This window comes from Patagioenas fasciata, chromosome 8, assembly GCF_037038585.1.
Source record: "Patagioenas fasciata isolate bPatFas1 chromosome 8, bPatFas1.hap1, whole genome shotgun sequence".
Classification (NCBI taxonomy): Eukaryota; Metazoa; Chordata; class Aves; order Columbiformes; family Columbidae; genus Patagioenas; species Patagioenas fasciata.
Window position 1 is genome coordinate 23,762,993 of NC_092527.1, and position 21,061 is coordinate 23,784,053.

The 21,061-nt window shown below is 43.0% G+C and overlaps 2 protein-coding genes across 3 annotated transcripts in view; one reads left to right on the forward strand and one right to left on the reverse strand.

Moving 5' to 3' along the window:
- Positions 1-18: 18 nt before the first annotated feature.
- Positions 19-21,061, forward strand: part of LOC136104260 (uncharacterized) — a 62,674-nt gene continuing 41,631 nt past the window's right edge. For both annotated transcript variants that reach the window (XM_071811940.1, XM_071811941.1), the window contains exons 1-2: positions 19-882; positions 4,499-4,576. In XM_071811940.1, coding sequence (XP_071668041.1) covers positions 850-882; positions 4,499-4,576 — 111 coding nt within the window. In that variant the 5' untranslated portion in view covers positions 19-849. The remainder of the gene's footprint in view (positions 883-4,498; positions 4,577-21,061) is intronic.
- On the reverse strand, positions 3,272-13,826 carry LOC136104257 (lysosomal acid lipase/cholesteryl ester hydrolase-like). The gene is made up of 10 exons (XM_065843018.2): positions 13,727-13,826; positions 12,068-12,206; positions 10,817-10,931; positions 10,379-10,577; positions 9,540-9,649; positions 8,451-8,587; positions 7,368-7,508; positions 6,397-6,468; positions 5,012-5,080; positions 3,272-3,520 (listed from the first exon to the last, which is right to left on the reverse strand). The coding sequence occupies exons 2-10, from the start codon at positions 12,197-12,199 to the stop codon at positions 3,287-3,289; spliced, it is 1,209 nt and encodes a 402-aa protein (XP_065699090.1). The 5' UTR covers positions 12,200-12,206; positions 13,727-13,826; the 3' UTR covers positions 3,272-3,286.

The following is a 21,061-nucleotide window of genomic DNA, read 5'->3' on the forward strand; positions in this document are numbered from 1 at the left end:
TGTCCCATCTATTCTTCGTATTGCATGGGCTTCTCTGTCTTACCTCAAAGTCCTTCTGAAAAGGTTCAGTATTTTGAAGAAAGGTCATTTTAACTGCCTTGGCAGCCCTTTTCTAGCTGTGCCTGGCTTTCTCTGCTTATTTTGTGCCCCAGCACAACATTATAACATCGTTTGTGAAGCTCCAGTTTGAGAACGTGTCGAGGTTTAACACAAGTGTTCTTAACACGCAAGATTAGAGTTCTGCCCTTTAGTTGCTTTGTTTTGCTCAGTATTCAATGATTTTTTTAAGCTGTGTTTGCTCTAGGGATCTGCTGGGGGTATTGCTACTTGCCTGTGTTCCTCAAGTTTGCCAGAGGAGGTGCCATAAACTCTCTCATGTCTTTTCTTCAGTAACCTCTATAAGAAGAGGAGCTGTGGGGATTCTTCCTGCTGATTTGACTTGCTGAGCAGCAGTAGTAGCCACAGGAGATGTCCACTCTACCCTCTCTGCAGCCATGTCCAAGTTTGCAGGCATACATGTGGAATCCTTTGGATCCCACATCCTTCTTGCATGTGTAGCCCAGTTTCCATGAGCCTATATGTGTTTAATGTGCTTCTACTTGAAGGAAGCAAAATGCATGTCTCTTTCTGTTTAAAAAAAAAAAAAAAGGGAAATGTTTCTAGTAGATTACCTAAAAGAAAGCTTTTGAAATATAATAGTTCACTATTGTCAATATTAAACAAATATAAAGAGATCACTGAATCTGGTACTAATCAGAGTTATTTTGTGTTTAGAAGGACCGCACTTGTCTGCATTATGCGGTGAGAAAACGGTTTAGCTTCCTTGACTATGTGCTCATCATAATCCTCATGCCAGTTATGCTTATTGGATATCTTCTCATGGTGAGTCTGGATGAAAGCAGGAAAGATCCTGTACCTTTTCCTTTCCTCTTATCACCTTCCTCATGGAAGTATTTTGGGCCAGGAACCTGTATAGAATATGGACTTCTTTTTTTAAAATCAGGGACTGATGGAGAGCATCAGAAGGAGCAGAGATTTTTGCTGTGCCTATAGGTGGTGAAGGAACAGAATTGTACCACCACATCAGTCTGGCGTTTGCAAAAGCCAAACCCTCTTCTCTTTGGAAAAACTGCAGCGTTTAGCCAAAACTACTTAGTACTATACACAGATAAATTGTCTTACTGTGTTACTCTTTCCCTTGCGTGAAACAGGTCTCAAAGACTAAACAGAATGAAAACCTGATCAAGATGTTGCGTAGAGCTGGAGTTGATGTTAATGCTACAGACTCTGTAAGTGGGTTTATCCAAATGCAAATGTGGCTCATATGCATGCAACAGTACTAAAACCAGACTTCAGAATCTTCTAGCTGGCATAGGTTCTGAAGACATATGTCATGGTCAGCACTGCTAATGGCTGCTAGACTGGGTGCATGGACAAGGTAGTGCATTTTTCCTGTGTTGCAGAACATAGATAAGTTTTTCAGTGTAACTATTCTGGTGGATGGTGATTCCAATTATGAAGGTTCTTACTTGAACAACAGGAGCAGCACCCAGAAACAGCCCAGGAAACAAAACTGCCCTGTCTGCATATATAAATTGAACACTTTGGCGGTGTAACCTGGGGAACCACACCCTTACGTGCCAGATCAACCTGTAGTTAAGTAGATGCGAGACACTTGCATGGATAATGAAGATGCTATCTCTTTAAACTAATGGCTGGAAATGGAAAACAGCTGACTGCTTTTCCATGCTGCTGAAATTGCTTGAAGAAATAATGGTCAAGACACAGGGTTGTGGAAAATTCAAAGCTGATAGCTCAGAGTGCTCACAACATCTTCATTGTCACTGTCAAGAATTATTCAGGGGGTGAAGCTGTATTGCTTGGAGTGGAGCTTGCCTGATGGGTCTACATCTCCTTATCCTTCAGCTGCCATTCATTATCTTTGAAATTGTGGAGCTTAGAGTGCGTGAACAAAACTTGAGTGAGGTGTGGGCATGGTGGGCAGGAGAATACTTCTCTGAGTTTTTCTGAGGTTTGATTTCTTGATGTTTGGAGATCTCTGCTCAGTTTCTTGTGTCTGAAGATCTCTCGATTGTGTTGACAGCATAGGTAAATTTAAGGAGAAAACAAACAAACAAAACAAACCAAACCAAGCCAATTTCTCTGAAAAATGGATAACAGATTTAATTTAAAGAAAGGTCAGTTGTACATCAATAGAGAAATGAGTAAAACTCACTTTTGGGTCTCTGTGGGAAAACACAAATTGGGCACAAGAATACCTCTTTGGTGTATGTAAAATATACATGAGAACAGCAAAGATTAGGCTTAAAAAAATCAGTCTTGCAGAAATAGAATCTGTCCAAGTCAATTGATCCTTGCAGCATGTGCACAAATATATCCATGTTTTAAACGTTCATTCCTATACACCTCAACCTTCTAAGGAAGACATCAATCACAGTAACTCCATGGAAAATCTCTGACTTTGAGAAAAGCAAGAAACCAAAAAGACACCTCTACTGGTATCCGTTACATGTGTCTGCGTTTTTCCTCCTCCCAAGGTATCCCCCTTATTGCCAAATCACAATTTTGAAAGATTTTATTGAGCGAATCCACACTCTGCATATCATTTCAAATGTATTTCCTATTAGTTCAACGATTTTATGATACATTTTCTCAGTTGCATCAAGGCCCCAGACGAAATCAAGATGTCCTCAAGCAGGAAAATGCTCATGGTAAATGAGATTAGTAATCTGAGGAAGCAGTTTTGCCATGTCTTTTGTATTTGCAAGTTTGGTTGGTACCAACATTACTGTTGGTAATGTGAGGAGAGGAAAACAAAACAGGAGAAACACTGTATCAAGAGGACGGATGCTTTAATTTAAATAAAGATTACTTATACTTCAACAGAGAAATTAGAGTCTCCGATTTTGGGTTTTCATGGGTTAACCCCTCTGTGTCAGTTGCAATATGTAGTATTGATCTACAAGGGAAGGCAAAATGAAATATTAGCTGTATCTAAATCTGTCTTATAGAAGTAAAATATTCCAAAATAAGTGATCCCTGAAGTGTTTTTTCTATTATCAGCAGTCATCCCCCTGTACCTCAACCTCCTCAGAGAGACTGCAGTCACCAAAATAATGTAGCACCATGGAAAGCAACATAAAAAAATTGCAAATTAATTGACGGTAGATTGTAAATCCCTATATCAATCTCTACACCCATATTCTACTGCTAAATAGAAATCTTTGGGATTTTTATTGGATTAATTAATTCCCAGTGTGAAGCTTTAAGGGTGTTTTCTTATTAGTTCAACGATTTTACGATACATTTTCTCAGTTGCATCAAGGCCCCAGACGAAATCAAGATGTCCCCAAGCAGGAAAATGCTCATGGTAAATGAGATTAGTGATCCGAGGAAGTAGTTTTGCCATGTCTTTTGTATCTCCAAGTTTGTCTTGTCCACCACTCCAAAGAGCAACTGGTGTGCTTGTCTTCTCTATCTTGTATGCAGGAGGAGTAGACTGTAAGAAAGGGAGGAGACCTGAGTGAATGCTGCTGTGTCAGAAGTTGTGTTCAGAGAAAGGATTCTGTGCAAGTAGAATCTTTCCCTTCTGCACTCACTATGATAAAACAGTAATGATGAAGGCCACCAACCTAGTGTCCATTTCCCTAACCCCGTTCCCTGTTGACCATGAAAGGAAACAACCCATCCCCTTCGTGTGTCTTTCTGTAATAAATGGCTCTGAGTTGTCCTGCAATTTGACATCTGCTTGTGCCCTTCAGAGGTAGAATAGGGAAAGAGCAGTGTCCGTGTTTATCGGGCAAGGACTGCAAAGTTGTTTTTTACATATGTCCCATTTTGGGCTTATGTAGGGTCCCCTTCATGCCTTACACGGGTGTGGAGTGGAAGACTTTTAGTTGGATTGTTCCAGACTTCACTTGACACTCTCTCTAGGTCACAGTGTTGCTACTGATGGAGTGACAGCCCATGAGCATATTTGCCTTGTCTGTCATTGCAGAGGAAATCAAAGAACCACAGAGGAGTAGAATGGGGATCTTCTGAGACCTGAGCCAAATGACTTAATACAGGGTGGTCAGGAGGGTGGTAAGGGACCATGCACAAGATGGTTTTAAATTAAGCCCTATTATTTACGTGTGGTTCTGTCTTTTTCTCATTTTTGGGCAGTTTCCTAACCACCCCAAGCACTGGGAATAAAACATTGCCCATTCCAAAATTTAAACTTCAGTATTTAGAGGCTGTATGTGTGGATGGAAGGTGTCTGAGAAAACTTTAGAATCATTCTCCACCTGTAAAATGCTGTGTCATTTATAAAATATCCTGCCCTGACTCAGAAAACTCCCTACAAGTCAACTGATCTGATCAAAATTCAAAAACTTGTCAGGCACGTTATCAGTGTTGCAGCACTTCGGAGTATTGAGGAGTCAGTGACCAATGCTCATACTGAACAAGTTGTGGCTGTTTCCTTTTTTCCATACAGGATACATTAGTTAACCACAGCAGAAGCAGAAGTCTCCACTGTTCTGTACTGAATCATCATGTCTGGTTAATTTTTGTGGTAAGTAGCTTCCCAAAACCAAGGTATGCATTTTTACACTTTTTTTTTTTTTTTCCCCCCACTCATTTCAGTATTTAGCCAAAGGCCAGACCTTGAGATTTTTGGGGAAAGGGAAGAGCACCATACTAATCCAGTCCTAGGACTTGAGTGTTGCTGTTAGTCTTTTGGGAATAGCAGGTGGATTGAAAATTCATTGGACACATCCCTGGATCAGTAGGGAAGGCAAAACAAACTTTTGACAGTGGTTTGCAAGCACTTGTCTACATCTCATCTGTAACTAGACTGTTACAGTTATGAGTATTAGATTCAGGTGAAACATTACTTGAGATCACTCTCTGCCTTTTTATTACTCATAGGTGCTGAAATCTGAATTTTTCTCCTCTTAGTTTTGCCAGAACCCGAGGGTGAGTTTTCAGGAAAACTGCATTGCCTTACCTGATTGTATTTCCTCATGTTTTCCTTAGAGCCATAGTCATAAGCTTGAAATTGGTCTGCTTTTGCCATCTGTTGATATTGTAACAAGGACAGATAAAATAAAAGCGTTAAGAGACAGTGTGCAGGAGGTGTTTTCTTGCCTGTGATTGAAACCAAGGCTCAGGCAGTGGGCAGACTTCCAGAGACACTGAGGACGGATCATAGGGTGAGCGGGTTCATCGCCTTTCCCATTGCTAACAATCCCTCCTATTCCTCAGCCATCATCGTTGGTATGTTCTATTATTAATATTTCACTTGATTGTTGTAGTTAGGTAAAGTTGAGGTCCCTGTTTGTGATACAGACGTATGTCAGGGCTATTACTAGTCTAGTCTATATGATACCTCCTCACACGTCTTGCCTTTTGTGTGTCATTTTTGTCTGGTCTGCTCACAGTAGTAGCAAAATTTCCAGAGGCCCTGTGTTTGACTATTGGGAGCAGGGTGCACTTAGTTTAAGACTAAAATGTTGTCTTATTGAATGTGTCTTCTCTAAAAGAAAAAAACAAACAAATGACACCCACCAACAATAACATAATAAAAGACAAATCTGTCTTACTGAAAAAAGTATGTATTTTTTTTTTTTCCAAACCTTTAGGTTAGAAATCTGCTAGTTTGTCTCTGTTTTCTGGCTCTGGGTTCTGGTGGCCTGGATCCTGGGAATTTTAGTCAGGGATGTGTGCAGGAGCAGGCATAAATTTAAGTGTTGGCACATGTGGCCACAGTTCTGTGCACAAACAGTGATGTGTTTCTGAGCTGATGCTTTCTTGCCCTGGTCTGATTTGGAGCACAGGCAGAACAAGCTTAGTTCTGAGAGTGACATAAGATGCCAGAAGAAGAGGCAGTTCCCCACATTGCCGTTGTGCCAGCAGAAGTGCTTCTGTGGTTAACTGGCTCTGGGAGATGATCCAGGCTGCAATTAGCCCTCTGGGAGAAAAGCCTTAACCTGCATTATTTCTTTGTCTGGCTCATCCCCTGCCCGCTCAAGTTTCCACTATCCTCCTACTGCCTGCTAAGTGCCTGGGCCACGCTCACGTTCCCTTCTGCAGCTCTCACGACAAAGATGTACATAATAAAGCTGAAGCCTGGAAGCCATTGGAGCCCAACATGCAGAGCTGCCTGACGTGCCCAGGGGAAATCTCAGTGCCTGATGCCAAAGGGGCAATTCAGGTAAAGTCTGGTGAGCCATGAGCAGCAGTGCTCCCTCTGTGGCAGATGCTCAGGGCAGCATGTGAGAAGATGTGATGGGCAGTTTCCCAGATCTGTTGCCTGTGGACTTCCCTGGGGGCTGTTGGCTGCATACAAAAGCAGTAGTAAGAGTCAGTTTATACGTCAGTACACAGTTATACCTGATGCCAATGAATAAAGTTTTGTACTGATGTTCCAGCTGGATGATGTGCTATGTATGTATCCATTCGACTCTGGAGAGAAAGCAGAAATGTTAGAAAGGCAGTGATGTGGTGTTGTGACAGAATGAAGCTGTGAAGGACATGATACTCAGAAATATGGGATTTTACAGCAGGAATGAGTATGTTCATTTTTATCCTTTCGGGAGCATCTTTCCCACGTTAGTCCTAAATTATATGGAAAACATCATTTGGGAATTGTGGATGACCTTTGTTTTTGTCTGTTTCTATGATTCGTATGATGCTTTCAAATAATGCTGCACTACTCTGGTAGAGGAGGATTGTTTATAAATAGGGTATCTGCTTGTACCATAATGAGGCTACGTATGTGGGAGCTTTTTATGGGAATACTTGTTAAATAGTCTGAAAGACCAAAGGCCACTGAAGAACAGAGATGTGGAAGGTCTACAAGAAAAAAAATTAGCATCCAGAGTACAGAAATCAGATCTTTCTGTTGAGAGAAGTGTGCAGAAACAGCTTCGAATTTTGGCTGGAAATGTTTTGATGTGTAGCAAGCAAAAAGAAACCATCTCTTACATTCAGATAATTTGTGTGTCCTCCTATTTAGGAAGGAAAATTGTACAAAACAAAAAAGATCATTCTCCATTCATTTCTCCATTGTAAAAGGTTTGTTATCCGTCCAACGTTTCTTGGACTTAGCCCCAGAAGAGGGGACACTGAGGGACATCATCTCAAGATGGGACCATTCTGAATTCTGCCTTACTTCCTTGTGTGATTTGGATGTGTCAGGTGGCACATCTCATCATTAGCTGAGGTCCTAGTTGGCATTACTTGAAAGCCCCCATACATTTCTCTGTGTCCCTGCAACAGTATACAGGTATAAGGCAGTGAAATTGCTTGCCTTCAAAATTACTTTGCTTTAGTTGTATTAAGGTGTTCTTGGACATGCTTACCGTGTTCAGATTTTTTATGCTGCCTCCACCTAGGAAGCAGAGCAGACAGCCACAAACCTTTCCCAGAGAGTTGCAGAACTGTGTTAGAGGGCCTTTCAGCAGTTCATTCTGGTGAAGAGCACCTTTGCAGCCAAGTAGTAACTAAGGGAAGGAGAAGTGCAATTCTTTTTTTTCTTGTTGCAGGATTGTTTTGTGCAGACAACTCTCCCTCCCTCTTCCCTAATAGCCTTGACTCTTAATTATTAACATTATAAGATGGCTGAAACTGCTACTCATCCCAGTGTCCTTTAAAGTGAGTTTTTTTCTGAGTGCACACCATGTGTTCTTCCTGCTTCTTCTTATTAGACATGAGTCCTTGAGGTCACTTTCCCTACGGCTTTAGTGCGCTGACCTCAGTGAGAAAGGGCAGCTGGCTGCACTCGTGACTGCAGAGTAAAGGAAATAGCTTTTTGACCTAATATTTATTCCAGGCAGGTGCACAAAGTGTACCATGAGTATTGCTACTAAGTAAAGAAGGAGCAGAAAAATGAAAATTGTGTGGGTCTGGATTTTCTATAGTCGCATAATGGGTACAGCTTGGACAGAGAGAGGTTCTGCTCCTGCAGTTTGCCATAACATGTAGTACCCAGAATTTCCACCATTCCCAGCAAATTCTGTTAAATTGACAATCTCTGCTGTGAAATAGGTATTTCCCTTTAAGTTTCATTTATCATTTTACAAGTAAATATTTCATGAGCAAAACTGAACTGCATGTCTAATGAAATTAAGATGGGAAATATCTTAATTGTAGTTTTCTACCAATGCTTAAGGCTAGATTTAGTAGACTACGTTAGACTCATTTTATTTTGTTATTTCTGAGCTTCCTTCAAAAATGTTTGAACGAATAATGATAGAAGTATGCCTTTTATTTTAAAGAAGTTGCAAAAGAGCTAGCACGTAAAGCCTTGTAGCCTAGCTCTTCAGAAAGTCTGAAGTCTAACAGCACTGTCAGAAGTCTGAGACACTGAATTAAATCAGCGTAATTCAAGTGAGGTCAGTAAAAACAAAGCAGAGAATTGTCTTTTAGAAAGAGGAATGACATACCCTGATCAGTGCTGGGGGAAGATGTGCAAATGTTATCAGAGGACTGGTAGCATGTGTGACTGTAGTTACTGGTGCCAAAGCAAAGAATAATTTCACCCTTTGAGCCAACTCAGGAAAAGTAGAAAATGCTATGAAGCCTGTAAGCAGAGAAGACACAAGTCAATTAGTGAAGAGATCTCCACAGATCAAAAAAAAAAACAGTGGGCAGCGAAGAAGTGAGACTAGATTAGCAGCCCATGGGCTGTTGTCCATCTCTGTACTGCAGACCTAAGGGAAGTATTTAATTCTTGAAACTTTTATTTGGGAGATGGGGTTCCTTCTAAGGATAGAGGTTCGTTAGAGCATGTCCAGATATAGATTTTTCTTGGCACTGACTGTTTTGTGTTCAGGCCAGTTTTGGGAAGAAGATGTATGAATCAGATTGTCTTAATTCAAACACCCTCTAAAGTTCCCCAAACTCTAATAAAATAGTGGGTTTTTCAGCTTGCAGGCTCTAAAAGAACGTATATGTTTATTCTGGCAGGTAGTAATACAATAATTATCTTAAGAATTATCTCAATTATTATATTAATTATTATGTTAATTATATTACTTATTATTTTAATTATCTTAATAAATATCTGAAGATTAAGAGCAGAAATTTTGCTTGTAACTAAGTGCAAACAGGTGAGAGTGAATGAACACATAAAGCAAGAGCATGAGGCAGGAAGGAAGGCAGGAAGGACAAAAAGGCTGCATCCGTCCTGTTTTCTGAATATGTCTAGATTTCTCCAAAGATGAATTTGGTGAGAAATTCAACTGGTTGCCTAAAACATAAGGATCTAAAGACAAAGAAGGTAATGTCTTGGCCTAGATGATTTGTTCTGCAAAAAGACTCTTGAAATGCACAAATGAGAAGAAAGCAAAATAATTGTCTAAAAATGCAGGCACATGCTGCTTCCCCTCTTTTTCTTCTCTGTTTCTGCGTGTATTTTTGTAAAAGGACAATGGCATACCATGGCATAAACCCCAATACCTACTAATGGATCTTATATATAAATCATAAACACTAATAGCAACTGGTTTGGACCCAAGCGGTCCTAACATTACCTGCAGCTGAAGCCTCTGAGTGACCAGCATAATATACATGCTTCTGTCCAGTTTTATTCATGATGAAGTACAGCTCCGCTGGAATATCATATTTACCTATCTCATCAAAGCTATAGGGGAGAAACAGAAAAATAATAATTCAGCTGTCACAGTGTGAGTTACTGAATGTCACTTTTGTTCATTGCACCAAGCAGGACCCACAGAAAGACAAAGCTGCACACTTTGTCTGCATTCTTGCTTGAGTTGGGGAAGGGGGTAGAGGAACACAGCTGTACTGCCAGGCTGCCTGACACCTTGGGCTCTCTGCAGAGGAGGTTCTGTCCATTAGCTGAGGCTCTTGCAGGACTTAGCTTAATTGTTACTGCATGAGTAAAAAAGAAAAAAATAATATTTCACTCTCAGTTGTGACAGATCAGATTTTTCAACTGAGCTGAGCAGTCTCCTCTCATATCTGCACTTGAGACATGGTATCTGGTGGGAGACTTCAAGGTTATAGATGCCTCCTTTTCCCTTTCCCAAGAAGAAACCAGTAGCTTGTGTGGACAAAGGTGACCTGTGTACTTTCCAGCTTTGCTTTTGTATGTGCTGATTCCAGAAGGGCCTGTCCCAATCACATAACCAAGCCTTTCTTCTGACCACCACACCCAGAAGAGGCTGCATCTGGGGAAAAGAATTGAGTTGGTCAAGTCTGCTTACATGTTGGATGTGTGAAAACCAGTAGGGTTTTCATCTAATCCAGAAGGGGATTTTTTCATATGACAAGAAGGGGAAAAGTGCTGCCCAATCTTGCTAGTCCCCTGAAAGTTGCTCTCTTTAGTAATTCTTTCTCCACAGAGTACCTGAACTGCCAGAACTCCTTCTGGCAGGGCTTAAGGGTCTTGTGTTTTGAAGACCAAGTGTTCCCTCGGCTGTTTCCTAACCAGACATCAAATCCAGCATCTGCAAGGATGAAGCCTAGGCTGTTGTTGGGCAGGTTAGAAATCCAGTGAATACAATCTCCAAAAGTACCGTGCTGTAGCAGGACTGCAGGCTTTTTCCCTGAAAAAGAAAAGGGTTTTCTTATACTGTAGTAGAAAGAAATGTGTAGTTAAAATGGGGTGCAGATTCTGGTTTTGCAGGATTTTTCAAACTTATATAAAGAATTCAAGCCACTTCCTGTCCAGGTGCTCTTGCTGAGGTGGAAAGATATGGAATATTCCATTGCATGTGCAAAGGGGAAAGATGGGAGACCCATGTAAGAGTTGGCTCTCTCTTTCTTTCCCATAACTGTGTCACACCTGTATTTTGGCTGTTCCTCCCAGCAGGAATTCTAAAGACAGCAAGAATGTATCCATCTTCTGTGGTAACTTGATATTCCTCACTGGGATATCCGTGATATCTGATAATTTCACTCTGTGGGAAGTCAAAGGAGAGCTTGTTAACATGCACGTGCAACATAGAGATGGGTGGAGAAGGTGCCTAGATGATGCTTCTGTCTAGGAATGTAAACTTAGCCAAGAACGTACCAGGAAGATTGAATATGATAACCTATCACTGGCTTCTTCATTTCCGCTCTGTGTCGTACTGGTAGGAGGGGACCCAAAAGAGATTCCTACAGGACAGCACAATCCATGCCTTGCTCTTTTGAGAATGATGATATTTATGCTACTTTTTGGGGTGCATGTCTGTCCTCTTAGACTTTGGGAATGGTGCTACTAAACACCTTGGATAAAGCTGTCCTGCTTTGGACAGTAACCAAGCTGAGTAGCGTGGAAATGGGCTGTTCTGTGATTGCAATGGAGGGCTTCTGGCCACAGAGAATGTGACTGAGAATAAATATTGCAGGTCTTGTAAAGTGATACATCCAAGCCTTCTTCAAACCTGCTTAGGTGGTAGTTGTCTGGTATTTGACCCCACATTATAGGACAAAGCAGAACTGTCCAGAATGACTCTCCTTTTGGGAGATAGTTGGTCATGTTTTGCAAGGCTTATCAGATGTGCCTTTTTAGAGAGTAAGCATGCAGCACTATCTGTCTATGGCAGTGCCCAAAGATGTGGGGTTTGAGCCATAATGAATCCTTTCTTGCCAAAGTGTGGTTAGACAAGCCAGGCAGAGTGGATGTCACATTACAAACTCGCTCACAGCAGCACCTATTACACTCTTGCCACTCCCGTGAGGAAATCTTTGGTGATTCAGAGCAAGGGGTCTTGGATTCCTTTGTGTTGTGAGAATCTGCTGTTTGATGAAGGGATTCATCCTCCCTTGCTGCTGTACTGAGGAAACAGGTTGTTAGAGAAAGGGAGGATTTTGGTTCCCTTGAGACTAGAAACCAGGCTTTGCCTCCACTGCAAAGGATGTCTTCTCTCTGGCAGCTCAGACTGTTTGGATAGGAGCATCAAGGTTTCTTCTAGGTGCATGCTCTCTACTACAATGCTGGAGGGACTCCTTGGAAAGGGCCTCCTGACAGGGACTGTTAGTGATGGGGTAGTTGTAGTGGTACCTGGAGAGGGAATTTGGGAAGAATGGGAGAGAAAGTGAGCCAACTTACAACATTCATAAAGCATTCGGGGTTGCGAGTCTTCCTGTACTGGCTTTTGTCTGAATTCAGAGCGGAGGATGTTGTGAATCCTGCTGAAAAGACAATTGCTTGGGAGCAGAGCAGCAGGAGGAGGCATCGCATCTTGGGGCTGTGTGAAAGAGCACATGCAGGGGTGTTTGCATTAGGAAGAAAATGGCATGGAATTCCACTCCCCCCCAAAGTGGGGAGTCTCCTGAAGGTTACCCAAGGTCTGTTCCCCAAAGGGGCTGCCAGAACAAGTACCTGAGTGAGGAGGGGCTGTCTGCAGCTCGCCGCATTTAACAGAGGCCAGGAGTGAGTCAAAGGCTCCTGTCCAAAGGGCAGACGAGTCATAAAAACAGTGTATTATCTGATATATCATGGGTAAGATTTATGTGATTTGGAGAGCTTGGGAAGTTTAGCCAAAAGGTGTATTTTCTCTGAACTTCTTCATGAGGGTGGGAATTTTCAATTATCTTAATTTTTGGTTAAATCTATAATACCCATCTGGATTAAACTGAAACTGGGCTATGCCCTTAATTTCAATATTGGCATTCAAACTCACTGTAGTCCATCCACTTTGAAGGAGAATACTTCCATTCTTCTGTCAATAGAACAGAAAACCTCCCACTTGTGTGATCTGGAAGCAGCACTTTCTAGTAGATACTTCACCACTTTCTCCTGTTTTATTCACTTCAAACAGAAGTAAAACATGTTCCTCTATTTCTGCATGTGAAACAGCATTTGGGAACAAAACTGAGAAGTCCAGCTTAAGTCACAGTTTGGTTTTGTACTAAAGGTGAGGCAATGGGGTAGCTATATGGTTGCCCTTTTCAGGGTATACTCATATTTATTGGATTGTCATGTAGTTTAGGTCATGTGTTTTAAGGCACTTCCAGATCAATACTTTCTAAATCAGAAAGAGTGTGTCAATTAACTCTTGGCACCTACTGCCTCATCAATTTCAGTGTCTTGACTGTAGGACGCTTGAACAGCAATCTAATGTTTTTATGTAATGAAACAAAGCCAAAGAGTGGCATTTCCCATGCCGAACTGGAACTAACTGAAATATTTGATTAAAAAAAAAAAAAAAAGTAACACAAGAGACATGAAAGATACATGGAAAGGTCCATTTCTGGAGACTTCTGATATTTAATGAAAATAAGCTTTAAATCTTCTAGAAAATCATCAGTGTACTATTGAGAGGGTCGCAATTTTTTTCCACATACATACACTGTAACTGGGACAGAGAGGCACCATGGCAGTTAATATGGCTAGCAGATGTCAGGATCTCCTGGTTAACTTACAAACAAAGCTTAAATGCATGAGAGCAAAATATCCGATTTATGCACATGCTTTCAATACAGAGATTTTCATGCACCCACAGTGATATTCTTAGGAAAAAAACCTAACAAATAGAACATAATTAAACTATCAGTTACTCCTTTTCCCAGTTGCACAGGTCAAAGACTTCTTTCTCACCCCAACTTCAGCAAATATGCACTTTGATGCATAACATCGGGCTTGCAGATCAGCAAGGATGCAGGCTGTCTGCTCTTACAAGCAACTGCATGGCAGCAAGACTGCTCGTCTTTATGGAAACAGGCAAGAGAGAAAGAGACCATGAACACAAATGTACGCGCCACTTACCTCTGCTTTGACTGCCTTGCTTGTGTCTTCTGCGGCAGTTCCTAGTCTGTCTCCACTGCAGCCTGATTCACTGGCAGAAGCCCTTGTCAACAGAAGGAAATAAAAATTCACAAGTAACAATAGAGTGCTGTGTGATGTTTGTATATATAGGGTTGCGTGTATAAGTAAGTGCTGATTTGGCAGTATTTAAGGAGTGGAGTTATTTTTGATAAACAGCAATGTTACATAACATTCTGAAAGACCAAATTGCGCCATGGAGCAGGAGAGGTAAAGAGGCATCTATCTTATGGTTTAGGATATTTAGCAGGAAGCTGGGGGATTCTTGTCCCCTGAGGATGTGACAGGTCTTGATTTGTATTGCTGCCTGTCTTGAGGACTGCTGTGACCACGTTATTTTGTGTTCTCTGTTGCTGTGGCTTGTACAGAAGCTGGCATGGTCACTGGTTCCACACCTGTCACTTGTTTTCTGAACCGCTGTTTGCAGGTTACTTGGGGGCAATTCTTTGTTGTTACGTAATTTAGAATGAAAATACAATTGATTTTAGAAGTGCGTATTTATTATCACGCACATATTCCTTAATTTGTTGTTCAGAGAACAGCACAATGTGCAAAGACCAGTTTGTCTGCATGAGCGCGCTTCTGTAGAGGTTCTCAGGTACCGAATTATGTTGGAGACCATTGTGTAAACTCTGACTCAGAGAGGACACTAAAAAGATTATGTGCGTCCTGCAAACTATTTTGATGAATTCTCTGAAAACACAGTATGTTTGGAGTCCTCAGCTTAACTGCTGAATTAATTGTAGTCAACCTGGGGGCTAGGTCCTCGTTGAAACTGGCCTGGTGCATTGGTGCAGCAAATTCTCTGGACTGTGTGCCAGTGATAGAATCATAGATTAGTTTAGGTTGGAAAAGATCTTTAAGGTCACCAAGTCCAACTGTGAACCTAGCACTGCCAAGTCCACAACTAAACCAAGTCCCTAAGAACCTCATCTACGTGTCTTTTAAACACCTCCAGGGACAGTGACTCAAGCTCTTCCCTGGGCAGCCTGTTCCAATGCCTGACAACCCTTTCCATGAAGAATTTTTTCTAATATCCAATCTAAACCTCCCCTGGCACAACTTGAGGCCCTTTCTTCTTGTTCTGTCACTTGTTACTTGGGAGAAGAGACTGACACTCTCCATGCTACATCCTCCTTTCAGGTAGTTGTAGACAGTGATAAGGTTTCTCCTCTGCCTCCTTATCTCCAGTGTGAACAGCCCCAGTTCTGTCAGCCACTCCTCATCAGACTTGTGCTCCAGACCACTTACGAGTTTCATTGCCCTTCTCTGAACTCTCTCCAGCACCTCAATGTCTGTCTTGTAGTGAAGGGCCCAAAACTGAACACAGGATTCGAGATGCAGCCTCACCAGTGCCAAGTACAGGGGGACTTAGTCCTGCTGGCCACACTATTTCTGGTAGAAGCCAGGATGGTGTTGGCCTTCTTGGCCACCTGGCCACACTGCTGGCTCATGTTGAGCTGGCTGTCAGTCAACAACCCCAGATCCCTCTCTGCCAGGCAGTTTTCCAGCTATTCTTCCCCAAGTCTGTAGCATTGCATGGGGTTGTTGTGACCCAAGTGCAGAACTCATCACTTATCCTTGTTGTACCTCATACAACTGGCCTCAGCCCACTGATTCAGCCAGTCAGGTTCTATCTGTAGAGCCTTCTGGCCCTGAAGCAGATCAACACTCCCACCCAAATTGGTGTCATCCACAAACTTAATGAGGGTGCAGCTGATGCCCTCTTCCAGATCAATGATAAAGATACTGAACTGAACTGGCCCCAGTTCTGAGCTCTGGGCAACACCATTTGCAACTGGCCACCGACTGGATTTAACTCCATTCACCATCATCATCTGCTGTCTTGTGTGGGCAAATGAAGTGAAGTAAGTCTTTGTTAGTAAACAGAATCCAAGTGTCACCGCAAAAACAATTCTGCTATGTAAAGTAGAGTGTAGTCTGTGGAAAATCCAAGTAAGTGATTTCTTAACAAAAAGCATTACAGCTCAGCAAGTCTGATACTCCTAATCAGCTGTATTCCCAGCTAACAAAAGGGGAGGACAAAGGGGAATGCATGTGTTCGTTCCTCCTTTGGAAACCCTGTAAAACACAAAAATAGTGTTTGTTTTAGAAATGGTCTTGGAACTCTCTTCTTCTTCCCAATTACTTTTGTGGTTCTCATCAGTTTTCTCCCTGCATTTGCCAGATGATTACATGTTGGTTGAGCATGTATGGGAAATAAACTAGCTGTTTATCAAATGCTTCTGTCTGCTGAGGCGTTGCCCAGTCACTATGTTCCTTGGACAGCTTTAAATTAAGAGTTACCATATAGGACAACAGTGATTGTGAAAATGTGTAGATGTGTCAGCGGGTTTGTGCAAATGTACAGGCCCGCTGACTTTTACAGGACTATTGTGTTCCACATTGTGCAGTGGTGCCTGTGAACTGATTATGGGAAAGAGGATCTTGGGCAGGCCAGGATCGGCTGGTTTGAGCGACGAGATGCTAGAGCTTAGCCACAGGGTGGGCTGTAACAGAAGTCACCCGGTAGTGACCACATGAGCATCGGGATGCAAGGGGAAGGCTGGGAAGTCCTGTGCTTTTCATGTGACACAAGTGGTGCGCTGAGTTCAGCTTAAGGTTTTCTAAAACCCAGGCTTTGCTCTGTGCCAGGGAGGGTCTTTTAACTTCTGGCTCACAGGAAACTCTTGAAGAGTTATTAAATTCTTTCAAGACGTAAGAATCACATTTCCTCTGCAGACTGATTAGTTTGCCAGTGCATCGACTCTTGGCACCTTTTGGACAAAAAGGCTTATTCAACAAAAATAGATTTAAAATTTCACAGTTCAGATTCTCTTATAAGCATGGTAAAGAACACTAAAGCAATATGTGAAGCAGAAGTGCTTTAACTACATAGATTTGCATGAGTCTTACACCTCATCATGGGTGGGCTGCTTATCTGTTCTCTAGCTAAAACTCTGACCAAAGTAGTCACTTAAGTAATTTTCGAGAGCGCCTGAGATGTGATGCTGGATTAAATGTTAATCTTGGGAGAGGAGTTGCCTGAAGCTCTTGCTGTGCTTACTGCAGGAGGTGGTGGTGGTTTTTTTGGTTGTTTTGGTTTTAATATGTTTCCATGTTACCATGAACAGGTGCCAGCAAACTAACACTACAGTCAATGCTCTACTGCTTTAACCGGAGAAGGATAGAGACAATATAAGAGTTTTGTATTGTACTCCATCTCACTGGAGAATAAATGTGACCATTATATGGAAATAAATGTTCTCAAATGTAAGATAGAGGGCTTGGATTGAAGATGCATATATGACATGCAGATCTTTTAATACTTTTTAAAAAAGATACTTGAAATACAGAAATGATGAATTTAAACTGTAAAGGGAAAATATATTTTGGGGTGCCTGCAGACACTTGCAATACACATGCCCTACTCAGAAAGACTGAGTGTGCAACAGAAATATTATCAGCATCTTACCCTGAGAGCCATGAACACTCATAGAGGATGGGGGCATCAGTAATAATTCTCTTCCCAAGGAAGCTCTAATGGACTGATATATAAAATTAGTGGGTTAAAGATGAATAGTTTCGTTTGGGCTGCGCTATGAAGAGAAGACTGAACAAAAGGTGATGCAAGTGGCTGGCTGATGTAATAAGAGGCCAAAGCTAATTATGCAGGGAACTCTCATTAAAGGTGTGGGATCTAATTGCTTCCCTTTTCCTAGTAGGCGTCTTGAGATGTTCTTGCAGAGTGTTTGGAATACGTTTGAGTCAGAAGGAGCTTGGATGGCAAACTAGCTACCATTCACAGTTACTTCATTGAAGTTTTAGGTGCCATGCTCTTTTTTTCTTTTTTCTTTCCCCCCTTCTTGTCCCCCTTGCCCCCTTCTTCACTTGTGCAACTTTCTCCTTCTCTTTCTCTCCCCTCCCCTCCTCAGCCTGTTTTGCTACTTTCCGTTTTAGGCAACTGCAGGCTGTCATTGCAAAAAAGACAAAGAATGTTGTGTCCAGTTCTGGCCCCTCAGTTCAAGAAGGACAGGGAACTGCTGGAGAGGGTCCAGCGTAGGGCAACAAAGATGATTAAGGGAGTGGAGCATCTCCCTTATGAAGAAAGGCTGAGGGAGCTGGGGCTCTTTAGTTTTGAGAAGAGGAGACTGAGGGGTGACCTTATTAATGTTTATAAATATATAAAGGGTGAGTGCCACAAGGATGGGGTCAGGCTCTTCTCAGTGGCAAACAATGATAGGACAAGGGGCAATGGGATCAAGCTGGAACACAAGAGGTTCCACTTAAATTTGAGAAAGAACTTCTCAGTTCCTGGGATCAGCTGCCTGAAGCCAGCTCGACCGGAGTGCGAGCGAAATCTCGACGCTACAGAGGTGGGTGAGGGTAAAGAAAGGGGTTTCAGGTCGCGTTTTCGTTTTCGATTTCGCTACCCGGAAGCCCCCGGCAGCCGTTGCGGAGGCGGCTGACGTGGCGTGGGCGTTACCACGGTGACGGTGGTTACGCCCCCTCCACTTTGCCTTGAAAAAGCCTGTGGGAGGGCAGCGACGCGTCGCTGCCCACCAGGTGCTGGGAGGTGAGCCAGCCTGTGAGGCAGGAGGGTGCTACCCACGCTCTGCCGCAGCAACGACGGTGGTAGCTCGTGCAGTGGGGTGCAGAGGTTCTGTTCCCCCTTGCTGTTAGACCTCTCACCTGTTGCTGGTGACACAGACTGGGGCGTGGCAGTGCAGGTAGGCTGGACACAACCAGCTCTTTTAGGTGAGTTTGTTGGGGGTTTCATTTCGTTTGGGTGGTCTTTTTTGTTTGTTTGTTTGTTTTTAAATAAAGGCAGTAATGGTTTCTAGAAAAAGGAAAGCTGTTGCTGCTGCTGATACAAAGAGTGTGTCTACACAGGAGGTGTCTACACAGACACTACCCTCCAAGAAGGATGCAGCCACCCAGGTTTCTGGCTGTGCAGAGTGTCTGTGCCTGGCATTGGTAACAGAGGATGGTGTGGGAGGCACCTGTGTACGATGCGAGCAGGTCAATGACTTACTGTGCCTAGTGGCAGAGCTCAAGGAAGAGGTGGAGAGACTAAGGAGCATTAGGGAAAGTGAAGTGGAAATTGACTGGTGGAGTCAAACCCTCTTGGCTCCTAAGGGTGTGCAACCAGAGATGGTGAAGCCCCATCCTTCCTGCCATAAGGCGGATGGAGCAGAACTAGCTGATGAGGGGGAATGGAAATGGGTCCCTGATCGGAGAGGCAAAAGAGCACTCTCTCGAACACCATCACCACCCTTGGTGCCCTTAACAAATAGATACGAGGCCCTGGACCCAGAAAGTCCATCAGAGAACAGCCAAGAAGATCTGCCTGGAGAGCCTCCTAGACAGACCTCATTTACAAAAAGAATTACAACCGCAACTATAAGGAAAAAACAAAGAAGGGTGGTTGTAGTCGGCGACTCCCTTCTGAGGGGAACAGAGGGCCCTATATGTCGCCCAGACCCATCCCACAGGGAGGTCTGCTGCCTTCCTGGGGCCAGGGTGAGGGATATCAATAGAAGACTGCCGGAGCTAATTCAGCCCACAGATTATTATCCCCTGTTAGTAGTCCAAGCTGGCAGTGAGGACATTAACAGAAGAAGTATCAGGGCAATTAAAAAAGACTTTAAAGCACTGGGTCAGTCAGTTCATGGGACAGGAGCACAGGTGATATTTGCCTCAGTTCCTGTGCTATCCGGAATGGATGAGGAGGCAAATAAAGAGAGAAACAGAAAAGCCCATCTCATTAACAGATGGCTAAAGGATTGGTGCCACCATAAAAATTTTGGTTTTTTTGACCATGGGGCAAACTCCATGGTACCTAGTCTCATGAAATCAGATGGGCTTCATCCCTCTGGGAAGAGCAAGAGGACTATAGCCCATAAGTTGGCAGCACTGATCAAGAGGGCTTTAAACTAGGTTTGAAGGGGGAAGGGATTGAAACTGGGCTCTCCAAAGATCAGCCTAAGGACAAAAAGTCTGAATTAAGAGTGAAATCAGCAGCCCACTTGAAGTGCATGTACACTAATGCACGCAGTATGGGCAACAAACAAGAGGAGCTGGAAGCCATCGTGCAGCAGGAAAGCTATGACATAGTTGCCATCACAGAAACGTGGTGGGATGACTCGTATGACTGGAGTGCTGCTATGGGTGGCTACAGGCTCTTCAGAAAAGACAGGCAGGGCAGGAGAGGTGGAGGGGTGGCTTTATATGTTAGAGAGTCTCTTGACTCTGTTAAACTTGAGGTCAGTAGTGACAAGGTTGAGTGCCTGTGGACCAGAATCAGGGGCAAGTCCGACAAGGCTGATGTCCTTGTGGGTGTCTGTTATAGACCACCCGACCAGGATGATGAAGGAGATGAATTATTCTACAAGCAGCTGGCAGATGTCTCAAAATCGACAGCCCTTGTTCTTGTGGGGGACTTTAACCTGCCAGATATCTGCTGGGAGCTCAATACTGCACAGAAGAGGCAGTCTAGGAATTTCCTAGAGTGTATAGAGGACAATTTCCTTCATCAGCTGGTAAATGAGCCTACCCGGGGTAAGGCCTTGCTAGACCTACTGTTTACAAACAAAGAAGGGCTGGTGGGAGATGTAGTGGTTGGCGACCGCCTGGGGCATAGCGACCACGAAATAATAGAATTTTCAATAGTTAGAGATGCAAGGAGAGCCACCAATAAAACCTCTACACTGGACTTCCGGAGGGCAGATTTTTGCCTATTCAGAAGTCTAGTTCAGAGCATACCCTGGGAAACAATGCTTAAAAACAAGGGGGCCCAGGAGGGTTGGACATACTTCAAGCGGGAGGTTTTGAGGGCACAGGATCAGGCTATACCAGTGCGCCGAAAGGCTAGCCGACAGGGAAGACAACCGGCTTGGCTAAACAGGGAGATTTTGAAGGAAATCAGAAATAAAAAGAGAGTTTACAGACTGTGGAAAAAAGGGCTGGCTACCTATGAAGAATTTAGGAAAATAGCTAGATCGTGCAGGAAAAAAATCAGGGAAACAAAAGTGCAGTTTGAAGTTAATTTGGCCAATTCTGTTAGGGATAATAAAAAGTCCTTCTTTAAATATGTTAATAACAAAAGGAGGGGCAAGGAAAACCTCCATTCTCTACTGGACTTTGAGGGAAATATAGTTAACAAAGATGAGGAGAAAGCTGAGGTACTTAATACCTACTTTGCCTCAATATTTACCAGTCAAACAGATGGCCCTCAGGATAACTGGCCTCTGGAGATGGTTGACAGGAATAGGAAGC